At 46.3% G+C, this 14,965-nt stretch overlaps 1 protein-coding gene across 1 annotated transcript in view; it reads right to left on the bottom strand.

The window, feature by feature from the left end:
* Positions 1-7,629: 7,629 nt before the first annotated feature.
* Positions 7,630-14,965, bottom strand: part of BEND5 (BEN domain containing 5) — an 885,667-nt gene continuing 878,331 nt past the window's right edge. Inside the window, exon 13 of the mRNA XM_039556517.1 lies at positions 7,630-10,250. Within this exon, the coding sequence (XP_039412451.1) occupies positions 10,127-10,250 (124 nt within the window). The 3' untranslated portion in view covers positions 7,630-10,126. The remainder of the gene's footprint in view (positions 10,251-14,965) is intronic.

Genomic DNA, 14,965 nt, shown 5'->3' with positions numbered 1-14,965 from the left:
TCTCTAAAGTGTTAACTGTGGAAAGCAGAAACATGAAACCCCACCATAGAGAGAGCTGATTAGAATTCAGCCCACTGTATCACCCGTAAATAGGAAATAAAGAATACATGGCTGTGATTAATCGTCCATAAATGGCCATTGCCTGCTTCCTCTACTCCATACAAACACAGTCCACGTATTTATTCAGCTCACCAAAGGAGTAACAAGATCATTCCTATTTGTTAGGACTGGGATTTAAGCAAGTACTTAAAGGGAAGCTCGTTTCTTTTTGGTCTGTAGACATGCACACACATCTGCTCTTCTGTCTGGTTTTCACTATCCATGAGATAAATTGGATTTTTTCTTTTTAAAGGTGTACTTGCCTATAGATCAAAATACACTGAGATGCAAAATCACAGCAGTGTCAGTTTTCGTAAAGGAATTTCTGTGGTATTACAGACATCAGTCTCTAAGGACTGGCAATAATTGTACTATTAAGAAAGAGTGTTTTGGTTCTTATATGTTGCAATTTGGCCAAATCTGATACCAGGACACTGGAAAAAAGAATAAATATCATGTGATGCACAGAAACCTGACCTGTAGCTTGAAGTGCTGGTGGGTAAAGTCCATTTTTACCAGTTGTGGACACAGTTCCATTAGAGCACCAGCTTGCCTGCTTGTGGTTCAGCTGAGCTCAGCAGAGCAGGGCTGCCTGCACCACTGCTCCCTGGCAAAACACAGAAACATCTTTCCTTTGCTGGGGTTGCAGTCCAAGGGCTGCATCTGTGAAGAGAGCACTGCCTCCAGTGCCTTCAGCCTCTGCTGTTCCTGGGTGCTTGGTACACCAGGCATTTCTCTGGAAGTACCACTTGCACAGGTGTTGCAGTGGCAGTGCTGGTCTGGGAATGGCAGGTGAAAATCAGGAGATTTGGTCCCTCTGCCCCCACTTTCCTGAATGTCTTTGAGCAAATCCCTTGGCTTCTGAGTGCCCCAGTTCCCCAGCTGCTCAACAGGGATGGGGAACTACAACCCTCATTAAAGGCACTGCAGATCAAGGAGGGAAAAATGCTGCACAAGAGCTAAGTATTGGTATTATTACCCTTGAAAATGGTGTAATTGATGTGAAATGGCCAGTAAAATTGTCAAACTCATGTATAAGAAACAGGACACAGAATTATAGAATGGATGGTATTGGAAAGGGTCTTGAGATCATCTTGTCCATTCCCTCTGCTCATGCTGAGTTACCTAGGAGGTTGCCCAGGGCAATATCTGGCTGGGTTTTTAATATCTGCAGGGATAGAGACTCCATAGCCTCTTCCAGTGTTTGACCACTCTCACAGTTAAAAAGTATTTTCTTGTGTTCAGGTGGATTTTCCTATATTTGTTTTCATTTGTGGCCTTTGCCTCTTGTGCAGCGTGTGGTCCCCACATCCCCCTGAGGAACCAGCAAGGCCCAGACAGTGGCTGCATGTGACCAGATGAGATTTGAATTTGTCCAGTCACCTTTGAAATCCCAGTGTTCATTCTTTTTTTCCCTCCTGATTTTCCTCAGCTGGCTATATTTTTTTGGAGACCAGTACCAGCTTGTTGAACCAGTGGGTTTAACTGCCTCACATCTCCTGGAGATGCTCTGGCACCATCCAAGGGCCCCCACACCCCTAGGAAGTTAGCAGAGATAGTCCAGCAATAGGGAGCCTTTCCCAAGTGAGCCTGTTGTAAAACAGTGATTACCAACACCACAAGATTTCTCTTCCAGGAAAAAAAAAAACCCTCTTGCCTAAAGATGTTATCATGCATAATTCAGGGGAGAAATCCATACTGCATTTAAAAGATTACATCTTATCATCCAGGGTACTTATTAGCTTGATGATTCAAAAGTAGATGGGGATACAGCCTTCCCTGCTATTCTGCAGTAGCATCAGTGCAGTGTGCTGATGAGTGATGGCCTCGTGGCTTGGTTTGTGACTGAACTGCTTTTCTGATGCCAGAACTGGTCCAGATGGGGTGGAGAAGTTCCCAATTCGTGGTGAGCAGCCGTGGCCCTGCTCCATGTGGGTGTGGGTTTCACCAGACCACCATCTGTGGTTACTCCAGGGATCCCCTCTTCTTCCTGCTGGGTTTGGTTAAGTTTGTGGCAGGCAGGAACAAGGGGTTAGTGGTGTTAACTCCTCTGGTTAATGCCTTGTCCAGGAGCAACTCCCATCTTCCCAACAACAGGAGAAAATGCTTTGGGACAGCCAAGGGCAGGGATCTGGATACTGGAATAGTGAGGAGATTGCAACAAAATTTAGGCAGATTTACTCTGGACAGCACTAGTTGTTCAGATCGCCCTTGGTGATTTCCAAATACATGTTCTCCTTCCCAGAATGTGCCCTCCTTTTGACCTGGCATGTCCCATGCTGCTTGGAACCTCGCTCAGAACAGGACCGGGTTTCCACCTCTGCCCCCACACTGTGCAGACTGTTACCAATTTTCTAAATCAAGAAAACCCCTTTTTTTTTTTTTTTTTAATCCAACCCACATATGGGCTGTTTTAAATCCAAATACAAATTTGAAACGCATAGTGGAAGTTGTTTAAAAATGGCATTGCACCAGGGAACAGGTTCATTCAAATACCAGGTGCTCCAGCTTGAACTTGGAGAGGGAGAACTTGGTTATGAACATTATTTTTGCACCATCACTCTGTCCCTGTTATGCCTTGTGCCTCCCCTGCATCACGAGGCAGGACATAGCAAAACTGGCCATTTATGGCAAAACTACTCCAGGTACCATCTTGGGACCTATCTGCAACACCTAAATGAAGCAGATTTTTTTAACTTTTGGGGCTTATTCTGGGCTACATGCATGTAACAGGAGTTAAATTATGATGAAGTTGAGCTAGGATTCTTAGGAAATCTTGATTTTTTATCAAATATATCCCAGGAAAGCAAGATTAACCCCAAAAGGTGGCACCTGCACTGATTGTAGCAAATGGCATGGGGGTTTCTAGGGTATTTCTCTGTGTGGCTTTCCATGAAAGCTCTCATCTCAGAGATCTCCTGATTGTATCACAGACTTAGAACTAACTGATAACCAGGGGACTCTGATATTTACAGCCATTTCAGGCAAAAATCCTCAGATGAATGGCTTGGGAAGTCTCAGGATGGCTGGATGACAGCTCGGTTCAGGAACGGGGTGTACTGAACATGGAGTGTGAGAGTGACTAAAAAGGAAGTATTTTGCAAAAATCCTTCTCCCGTTTCAAGGTTGAGAGGTGTGAAATGTCTGCATTTAACAGCCATTATTAATTACTGTTTACTCTCTGCCAACACTGCCTTGGGAGCAGCTGTGATGATTTAGCCAAGCACCCATGGCCATCACTCAACTGGCTGCTGTGACTCAGACATGGAGCCTCATTCACTTCCTTCTCTGGCTCTGTGACCCACTTCTGTCCTGCTTCAGCTCACTTCATCTGCCTGAGTCTTGGGCCACCATGTGAGAAATGGGTATTTTCCTCACATGGAAAAAATGATATATAAAGCAACATTAGTATGAGGTAAAAATCATGGGGGTTTGGATGGTAGACATGAATCACAGAGATAAATATTCCTCACCTTATCCTCAATCGTGCAATATCTGATCCATAGAAGAGCTAAAAGTTGCAGTCAAGATTTCCAGGGTAAAGTCCTGGCTTTATTAAAAATAGCAAAATGTTTCTTCACCTAAAAAGACCAAAGGTTCAGCCCCTCGAGGCTGAATCAGAAGCTCTGTGAGACCCATGTTCCCATGCTAAAGAAGGGAGAAGAGGGGGGATTTAAGACTTCCATGCTGAAGAGCACCTCTATGCTCTAACCAGTTTTCTCAGCTAAAGTTAAACTGTGCTTTTCCACCTTTTTCCTGCCCTCTTTTTCCTACTTCTTAGTCAAGCCTCCTCAGACATACTTTGTGTTTTCCACTTGGTGACTCAGCATCAGCTGCTCAAACTCTTTGGGAGCGTGACAAGGCTGTGACCGACTGAGAGGGAAAAGAAATCTGCCTTAGGGGACACAGAAATGATTAAGTGCTAAGTACAACATGAATTTGCCAGAAAACAACATCCCCACCAAGAGCCTGCTGTCTCCCTGCAGGGCTGTGCTCAGCATTCAGACTTGCAAACACCAGTGAGCAGATTTAGTGCTCATGGCAGCTCTGGAAGGGGCATCGCACAACAAGGAGAATGCTCAGGGCCTACAACATTCACACCTCTAGAAATGTATTAATTCAACCTTAAAATGGGCCCTAAATGCTGTAGAACAGTCCTCATCAATCTTGGCTGTACATGCAGAAGCAACCCCAAAAATTGCCCTGCCTTCACCTAGCACCAAAGCGAAAAGAGTATAAATCCTCAGTATTTGTTCAGGCTGCTTTGGTCCAAAGTATCAGAAGTAACAACCCTAAATGTGCAAGATGAACAGGGGATTCTTTATATCCAGGATAATTTTGTGTATGTAATGGGGAATCACAGTAGGATATTGACTCCCTTATGGCTGTGAGAAAGACTTGCTCTAGTACTTTTTTCTTCCAGACACTAGCTGGTAATAAAATCTTTCTTCAGATACCCAGGCTGTTGGTAGTGCAGTTTGAATTGGCTGGTTTCTGTTCCCACTGCTTCCAGAGAGTAAATTTCAAGCCTTGCTGGTAAAGCAGCATTTTTATACTTCATGAATTTGGATTCTTTAAAACATTTTTGATGATAAAGAACTCCTTTGATGAAAGACTTAATGAAAAAGAATAATTTCTTTTATATCCATGCCTATCAGTACTGATGCTCTCAGTCTCCCCTGAGTTCCTTCCACAGGAGGATTCAAATCCCTCCAGACTCACTCAAAAGCGTCTCATCCTTCCATCTGTGCTGGTCTGCCATGGAGAGGTGCATGAGAGGTGAAATAAATCACACCTCCCGGTATTGACCAGCTGTGACAGCCCCCGACAGCCATGCTGCTGCAGTGCATCCGTGTCAGCTGCCCTTGGATCTCTGCTCGGAGCTACCAGATGGGGAGGAACATGAGTAATGAGAGGAGCTCCTCCATGCCCACGGAGAACCACAGGAGAGGCATTGACCTTTCCTGAAATCCCCTCTCATCCCACAAACACCCAGTTCATAGCACACTTACCTCCAGAGAAGGGACAAGGCAATGGAGGGTCACTCAGCTGAGTCTGGTGTGGTGTCCATGCCTGGAGGTGACCTGGCTGCACTCACAGGGCAATGTGGAGGCAGTGGCCAGGCTGTGCCCATCCTCCCCCTGAGTGGGGTGTATGCTGCCCCAGCCACAGCGGCTCCATCCGTACACAGCTTCTTGGAGCCCTGGGATTGCAGGCAGCCAGGGAACTTGCTCTCTGCTGTTAAACCATGGTTATAGATCACTGAATACTGATACTAAAGCACAGAGAAAGCCTCCATCAACTCTTGCAAAGTGCTTTGAAATCTTTTTTCTGCACAAGGACAGAAAGACTTTAAGGGAACAGAAACCAGCTCCTTTGCCAGCCATGCCAAATGTTTTCAGCAACCTCCAGTGGAAAAAGGAACGCAGTGAGCTTTGCTTATGGATCATTCCTATCCAGCACCATGCCTCTGGTGGCTGAGGAGTCTGGGTTAACTTATTTTTATGTGAAAAGAAAGAGGTAGGTAGACACAAACACACACACATAAATGTATAGAGCACACACACATACACACACACACGTAATCTAGGAGGCAAAGAGAGAATCTGTACCTGCATTTGCAATATCTTCCTGCACCAGGTAAGGAAAGCATCTTTTTCCTTTTAACTGGGTGCTGTACCTACATTGTTTCCTCACAGTCTATCTTTAGGTTATAGCAGTTCACAAGGTTTTTTCAGCAGATGTGTTATTCAATTACTTCAGGGCTTTTCCATTTGTAATATTGCGAAGCAATGATAGCCAGCAGACTTCACCTGTCTTTTAGAGATAGCCAGCCCGGTAATTTTAACTCTGCCCATTTTATCCACACCAGTAAATCTCATAACATGGTTATAGAGAGATTCCAATTTTTGTAGAACCTTCTCCTGGGAATTCCTGTATACAATATTGCCATAGTCTGTAATGGACATAACCTGTGATTGGATTAATGTTTCCCTAGTGAAGAAGTCAAAGCATTTCATGTTCCTATAACTGGTTTGCAGCTCTGCAGTAAAGGTCTTTGGTGTGGCAGAGAGAATAATTGCAAACTCAGCCCCAATCAGAATATATAATCCCCTCACAGCGAGGGTCTAATTCAGTGCAGTTAGATGGCCCGTGCAGGGGTTTGTAGTGGGATTTTCTTGTCAGGAGAGCAGAATGCATAGAAAACAAGTTAATTTCAGGATTTTAATATTCATCACCCAGTCCTGTACAAAGGGAGGGCCATGCAGCTCCCCAGGCAGAGAATGGGAAGAAGCAGGGAGGGCATTGCCATGGGGCACTGGTCTCCTCAGAAGAAAAGCCCTCCACTTGTGTTCAGACAAACACGTGCTTTTGTTCTTAAGAGTAAATGCCATTCTGTCCAAATAAATGCCTAGGTTTGGACCCATACTGGCTTCTGAACCTGTCAGAATCCCTGGTGTCACCTCACCTTGGTCCTGACACAAGTGACTAAAAAGGAGTTACTGTTGGGAGTACAACATGCTTTACTCACCTCTGAGATACAGATTATCTCCAGGAAGAAGAGTGCAGGCCAGGAGCAGACTCTGAAGCAGAATCTACCTGCTCAGGTGGAGGAGGAGAACTTCAGCACTCACATGGGAGGAAAGGCAACTAGAGGCTGGGAACAAAAGGTCTCCTATTTTCAGCTCCCATGCTAGTTTCCCCAAAAAATGAGATGTGTAAACCCTCAGGCAAACTAGCAGAGACTCCTCAGCTGGTCAGGGAGAGCTTTCAAAAAACCCACTTTATTGGAGAACCCTGAAAGCAGCTGTGGGTCTCTGAAAAGAGCACTATAGAGTCAGCTCTGCTTGTGGGGTTCAGGGGAGATTAACTGGCATCTCAGCAGGGAAAGACTGAGTAGTGGCAACTGTGGCTTGGCCAGAAAGGGCCAGAGACAAACTGAAAGAGGAATTAAATGGGAGGCAAGAGCAAAGAGTGTGAACATGACATTCTGGAACAAGGATGGGGAGGCTGGGTTCCAGGATGGGCGTGCTGCCCGGCTGAAGAGCAAGGCAGATGCTCTTGGCAGATAACCTTATGTTTGGATGTTATGGCACTGCTAGGCAGGTGGAGAGGATGGGAGGAAGGTTAGCACCATGGGAGCTGACAAATGGGATGTCATCATTTCCCATATGGGTAACTGTCTCCAATCTGTGCTTCTGTGCAACTGAAAGGTTGGGATATCTCAGCAGAGAGGAAGCATCTCTGGCAGAGATGAGCAATCTACGTTAGGTCTGTACTAAGACCTGTAAATTTCAGGCTGTGGGGCAGATACCTGTGCACAAGACAAGTAAGAAGTAGAGACAGTGATTTCCAGGAAAATCCAGTTATAAATCTAAACTTAAAAGACTTCTGTTAGTCTGATAGAGGGAGCCTCTGACAGCTGATAGCAGGGCAGCACAAGGGCTTCCCAGAATCCAGCCGTCTTGGTTCTGAAGTGATCTGGGAGCCTGTGAGGAGGAAGGAATGGAAATTAAACAGCACACTCATTCCACAGCTGCTTTTATCACTTTATTCATATTTCTAGAGTAGGCTTTTTAGCGGCTAAGCAAATATTGAAACGCTCTCATTTTATATATATATATATATATATATGTGTACATATATATAGAAACATCCAAAAATAAATAACGAGGAATTCTGCAAGTGTTTTTGCAATGAATACATGAAAGAACATTTTAACTCCAGTAAACCAACTTTGAAAGTCTTCCACTAAAACCCTATAAAACCCAATGATAGTCATAAATTAGCACTAGATTAATTCAAAGGAGGACTTATTCCCCCTCTGCGTACCTTCTAATCCATATCTCCAAGAGGTCATTTTAATTATCACACTGTCACTGCTATTCATTACTCTGCTTTTGGAGACAGAGAGCCAGCACTGTGCCTTTTGGATGCCGTGGAATTCATCATATGAAGGCATTTTATTCTCCCTAAAAATGTACACAGTTTAACCCTCTCACCTTGAAATACTGACGATAACAGGTTTGCTTGGTGTTTTAAATCATTTTCCTTCCAGTGGGATAACTCCTTCTTGCTTTCAAGCAAGTTCCCTTTGTCAGAGAGCAACTAACTAAGGAAAGCCCAGGTAAAGGGTGGCTAATGCACAGAGATATTCAGCTCAAGTTTTGGCAGATCCTGAGTAGCTTGTCCTTCTTCAGAGGCATGCAAAGCCAAGCTTTTGTCCTTACTCGTACCTGCTCACTCTTTCTGGCTGCAGTAATACAATCTGGATGGAAACCATGTGCCAGTGGCTTCCAGGAGGTCCATTGGGATGTGGCTCCAGAACAGCAGGTGAGGTCCTGAGACACAGAATGCAGAGCTCAGCCTTGACCCTGCTTGCTTTGTGTTTACTTGTATGGAAAGGAGCTCAAGGACCTCACAGAGAATTCCCTTGTATCCACCGAGATTGTTAAAGAAGGAAGTATGAATGCAAGCAAGGTGCTTTCAGTTCTTCCTAGAATCACACCCTGGTTCAGCATTGGTCAGGCCTCTCAGCCAGGTCTCTACTACCAAAGAATCAGGGAGTACTTTCATCAGGGACAGTAAATTTAAACCACCCCAAAGGTCTGGTTTAGCCTGTAGTTCTCAGTGTTTCTCATACCTTTTCATTTATCCCCAGGATGCAATCTCTTCACACACAGGCTAGTGTGAGGACCCAGCTGAGCCTGACTCTGCTCCTAGATCATGGCATTCCTGTCCTGAGAAAGAGCAGAGGAACAACCAGCACATCTCTTGTATCAGAGAAGTGTCTGGGGTTAGTACTTTTTCAGGGCCACCCCACACCAAGAGGAGCTCATTCAGTCATGTTTCACGTATCTTTTTTCACCCTCAGTCTAGTTCATCATTTCCCTCTTATCTACTGGGTCTTGGCACCTTCTCTCCTTCAAGCCACCATTCCAGCCCAACTCCTGGCAGAAGACAGTGAAGAGAAGCTGCTTCCCAAGGCTTCTGATGCGTTGAGAAGAAACACTTCTAAGTGCATTCTCCCTTTCCGTCCCCTGGGAGACATTCAGACTTCACTCAGGGTCACCCTCTTTTTGTCTGCAGTTTGAGAATCATGGTCAGATGTTTCAGAGGGTCACCCACTGCAGGAGACAAGACTGGCTAGTGACAGTGGCTTTGAGCAGAGATTTCGCAGGCTGTCCATGTCATGGGGAGGTGCTGAGGTTTTACCTGGGGTTTCTTACAGTGGTGTCACAATGCTGTCTGTTCACCCCTTTCAGCACTATTCCTCACTCAGGCTGCCTCAGTCAGACATTTGTTGGCAAGTCTGGTCTTTCTAGGCCCCAGACAGTTTTTGATGGAGGACCACTGTCCCTGCCCTGACCCTGGGCAGGTCTTGCAGCAAGTTTCATGCCTTCAGCCTGACAGTCCCATTTCTCATATGACCCCTCTCCTCGAATGATCTGATAGAAGAGCAAAAAACCCAGCCATGCAGCAGATGATAAACTGCATAATGAGGAGCACCTGCTTGGCTATTTATCAGGCTCTCTTAATGCAAGCTAACAGGACTAGCACATGCAGTAGGCATAAGGGCTTCTGAGCCTGACACGAAAAGAGGAGACATCACATGGTACAGCAGAGGGCCAGGACTCCCTCGTTAGCTCATTGTATGGATTACCCCTTTAAAGAGAGAGAAGAGGACTGGTGGAGGAAGGGGAGGCTTTCTCATTTTAACAAATAGCTTTTCAGCCACCACAAATGATTTCTGCAAATCTATCAGTTCACCCTTTTTTTTCCCCCCACAGATAGGAAAAAAAAAAAAAAAAAAGCCCTGAAATTGATTCACCATCTATAAATAAAAAAGAATCAATAGTAAAATTTCTAGCTAATTTCCCTCTCCCTCCTTGCTCCTTGGACTATTTGTTATCTTAGAAATACTTGTCTGGGGAAAAAAAAAGAGAAACATCATTGATTCCTGACTGCGACGTGCTCCTCCGCCTTGCCCTACAGCTCTCCTCTCCTCTCCTCTCCTCTCCTCTCCTCAGCGTGTGGGGAGAGACGGCTCCTTCAGATGCGCCTGGCTCCTCTTGTCGGGTTTGCCTCCAGCGTGGCTGTTCCCTGGGCCCCGCTGGGCAGGGCATTTATAGTGTGGCACTTTGTCCTTCCTGCCAAAGGAAGAGAGAGAGGACAGGTGTGGTCAGACACTGTGGTGTTCCAGCAGCAGGTAAGTGTGCGTGGGGTGTGCTCTGAGGAGAAGCCGTGTGTGAAGTCTCGCAGCGAAGTGCATCTGTAAGGAAAGCTTTGGCAGCTCGAGACAAATTAGAGGTGGCTAAAGACCAGCTGGTCCCATCCTTCTCTGGCCAGAGCAGGGTTAGTCCTTCCAGGATGCTTCAAGGGCTTTCTGCTAGCTCTGAGCTCCCCAAGAGAAGGGTCCCATTACTTCCCTTTGGGTGAGGCACTTCCCACTGTTTTCTCCTGCCGAGGTTCCTGTACCCCTGAAATAATTCCCTTTATTTCTGCTCATGAAGAGCCCTCCTCTCACTGGGGCACTCCTTCTGGGGCACGTGTCATTCACAGGATGGCTGGGTTCACACATCTGCTCACAGCTGGATTGCCCCCGCTGCCAGGGGTGTTCACAGATGGGTCAGAGTCTTTAGGGACAGACCCTGACTGTGGCCAGGGAACACCCAGCACCCGACACACGATGCCAGCACTTCCAGCATCCGGACTAGTGCCTTCAAAGACCCCACAAAGATGTGATACTGCTATTCCCTGTGCCCATAACTCCAATTATCTAACTCCAATTATCTAACTCCAATTTACCTCACTCCAATTTATCTAGCAGTCATGCCAAACTTCAGTTGTCGGTATAGTTTGGAGTGTGGCATTTGCAGTGCCCCTTTTAGGCTGCAGCCCCAGCAGAGCTGTGGGAGTTTTATAACTGGCCTCCAAAGGAGCAGGGTTGTGCTACACACAAAGTACTTTTTGCAGTGATGCTCCAGGAGTTCACAGGGTAAGAACTGAGCTCTTCACAACCCAGCACCACAGAACCAGCTCCCCAGCTTCCCACAGCTTATCTGCTGGAAAGACTTCCTTTGTAACACTTCAGTTCCTGATAAGGAACTGAATAAGTCTCACTTATTTCCCAGACAAAGCATTCCTCTGTGTGTGTGTTTACAGTGTGCATGATGAATTTTTGCTACGTTAAGGAAAAGTAAATCTCTTATTATCAGTTAATTCTGTAACATTTCTGTTCTATTTACTTATAAAGCCTTTTTGCTTGGAGGCCTTAATTAAAATCCTCCATCTCACAGCCCAGCTCTCTTACTGCCTTTCCTCCCTCCAGGTCCTGACACACTGGTCACAGCAAGATAGTCACAAGTGACCAGACAGCCTCAGCCCTGGTCTGTCTGTCTGGGCAGAGCCAGGCCTGGAGAGAAGGGGTCGCAACTCACACCATTGTGTCCAGAGGCCTCGCCTGATGAGAGGCTGAATGGCAAGGGGTGTGGATCCTGCAGCACCATCCCTCGTTCAGGGAGGCTCAGCCAGCACCAGGCTATCCCAGAGCAGGGACCTTCACTTCACAGCCCCTGCTAGCACTGGTGGCTCTCACTGGGACTGAAAAGCTGTCTCTCAGACAAACACTGGGACCAGGAGCCAGAGGAATCAGCTTTGGCTACCCTATAACCCTGCCTATGGAATTCCAGTGGAGAGTGGGGTCCCTGCACACTCACCCCAGAGCAGCACCATCTCTGAGCAGCCATCACCATCCCCTGCAGAAACACCTTTTGACAGCTGCTTCTTTGAAAAAGCAGCAAACCCCAACTATCCATTCCCATCCCAGGGAAGGTAATCAAACTGTGCTGTCAGTGTTGCTCACACCAGGCAAAGGGGCTCCAGTGACCCTTTAGGGTGCTCTGTCACACAGCTCTTGGCCCCCCAGCCATGCCTTGCCAACTTTGTCCATTTTCCCCCTCTGCTATGGCAGGACACAAATGAGAAGGTCCTCTCCTTGTGGCTGATCTGCTTTTTGAGCTCTGTCTGCTCCCTCCAAGATCAGTTATTTGTATTCCCCATGGCAGCTGCAGACCCTGGTCAGGCTGGTGTTGGTGCTGTACCAAACCTTCCTGAGACTCTAACGCTGGGAAGGAGAGCAGCTGTCTGTCACACATCCATGTCACACATCAAAAGTGAAGTGACCTACCAAAGGCCATGCAGCAGACCTGGGGAGAACTGAAAAGAGATGATGAAACCCCAGTTTTCTTGATCCCTGCACCCTGACTCATCCCATGGAATTGGACACTTCTAAACCTGCCTTCCTCACCACACGAGTGTGTGTTTTTCAGTGCCCCTGCTTTTATTTGCAGATGGGTGTTTTAATATACATTTAAAAACATTGTAATAATGTAGCTGCTGATGGGGCCCAGGGCTTAGAGGGCTTTACCTCCACCAGCCCTCCCCTCCTCCCCGCTGTCACAGCTGCCATCAGTTCAGTATTTACTGCATCTCTCCAGTTCAATCACCAACCTAAGGCAGAGTGGTATTTTGAAGAGATAAACACTGAGACAAAAATAAATAAATTAGGACCCTGTGAGGGATACCTGAAAGGCACAGTGAAGTGAGAACAAGCAGTTTCTCTGGTTCTGTGCATAATTACATTGACATGTTCCTAGACAACACTGGAGACCCAAACACAGCAGCAGCTGTGAGCCAAATGCAGACCCACGCCAAACATCAGAAAGCCAGCCAGGCAGCCCAGCCCTTGCCCTGGGGCTGTGTCAGCACTGCCCATCTCACTGCTGACAGCCTTCCTGCCCGCTCCCAGGGCACAGCCAGCACTGCATGGGCAGGCAGGGCTCAGCTCCTGGCCAGGCTGTGGCTGGTGCTTCCATGCAGACCCCTGTTTCTCTGCACCCACTCATCCAGTCACTGGAGCAGCACTGCTGACTGTCATTCCCATGCTCCTCTATGCAAGTGAAGGAAACAATATAATGCAAAATATGCAAAGAGGATAAAAACGGGTCTTAAACTTCCTTTTTCCTGATTGGGTTAACACAGAAAAAGGAAATCCTGTCGCGCCAACTGCACTTACAGGTGGGATTTTTAGACACTGGTCTTTTTCAGCCATCCACTGAACTGAAGCATCATGAGTATCAACCACTCAGTCACATCAGGTGCCTGTCACAAAGTGGTTTTTTGGGATATACAGCCAATTGACAGTCACAATCAAACCACAGCTCTGCTACATGTTCATCGCACAGACAACAGTTAATCTTGCAGCCATGCAAACTGTTTTGCAAATTGAAATCTCAGAGGCATAGCAATTACAATACCAAATTTATACCACATCTCTCACTCAACTAATTGTACATCCAAAAAATCACCACTTGAATAATCTAAATACATTCACCTTTACAGCTAAAAAAGCCTCTCTGCTACATGCTTGATCTCAACACAATTTTGAGTTACAGAACCCCATGGGAAAAAAATGCCAACCTCTGATTTCAACAGGAAAATTGCTTCTATCTAAATACAGCAGATGCATAATTCACACTGAGGTGTAGCAGCTTGGTGTTCCCAGCAAAGCTCATTTTTACTCTGCAAAATGGGGATGTTGCTGTTGCTGCCTGTAGCTCTCCCAGCCCACCTATAGGAGGACAACCCCTATATACACCTACTCTGAATGTAGTGTACAAGTCCACATCCAAAACAACTGTACCTGGATTTTTAATTGTTAGGAAATCTTAAAGGCCTTAAAATGAATCAGCAGACTTACAAACTGGGCTGATGTTTTGGATGAGCTGAGGTTTACAGAGCCACCTCCCTGGGCACATTTGTGCCACTGTGGCATTTTGAGCTCTTTCACACACACATTTCTTGACTTTTGTTTCCATCTCGTGAAGCAAGGCAAGGTGGGGAGATCTGAACTAGTGACTTTGCAGCTGGTGTATTAAAGAAAGTCAAAATAGAAGAGAATTGGTGTTTAAATTGCAAAGGGAAGTAAAAATGAAGTTATCCAAGCCATGTGAGTGGGATCAAAAATGAGTCATCAAGGCTGGAAAATGGGTAACCTCTGATCCCTGAAACTAAGAAATCTGGCTGCTGTCGTGTTGCTGCTGATCTAATTTTTACACTTTCCCTTCCATACAGAGGAGACATGTTTCAATTGTGTCCATCACAGCTAAACAATCAATGCCTGATCAGTCCCAATGCTTCACTCTCAGGGATGCACAATTAACCAGCACCACGTTTGACACTGCAAGGGGAGCGCAGTATTTTCTGGGAACGCCTGACAAGTTTCAATCGTAAAGAACACAAACCAAATGACCCAGCAGATAATGACAGCCAGTGCCCTGACAGTTAGATAATGTGCATGCTCCAAAGCAAGGCCAATTAGAAGCAATAAAAACAAATTTGAAATGTTAGAGCAAAGGTCACAAATCCTCAGCCATTACCACAGGCTCGATTTTTCTTTTTTTTCAAGCGGTCACCAGCGCCTGTTTCCAGTAAGTGAGCATGTAGTCATGCTTGCCAGGTGCCCACCCATCCATTACAGCACACTGTGATTTCTGGGCCATACAATCCCCACTAAAGTGCTGTGTGGAGAATCCCAGCACTACCTGGAAATCTCATCAGGTCTATATCCTATGGCTCTGCCCTTCTGAGTGCAGGGGCTGGTCCCTGCTGCTTATAGGGAAGGCAGATGTTAGAGGGTGTGCAGATGTCTCTCCTTTTGCCACAGAAGGGATTCTGCTGCTTGCCATCCATTCCTCAGTTTCTGGCCTCTCTCCCCAGCCCAGTGCAGCAAGACACACCCGCTTCATCCAGGAGACAGTGCCCAGAGGCAGGAATAATTAGTTTATAGCTGAAGCCACACTAT

The sequence above is a fragment of the Corvus cornix genome, chromosome 8 (assembly GCF_000738735.6).
Source record: "Corvus cornix cornix isolate S_Up_H32 chromosome 8, ASM73873v5, whole genome shotgun sequence".
Lineage (NCBI taxonomy): Eukaryota > Metazoa > Chordata > Aves > Passeriformes > Corvidae > Corvus > Corvus cornix.
The sequence above is the reverse complement of the archived record's forward strand: the minus strand, read 5'-3'. Positions and strand labels throughout refer to the sequence as shown.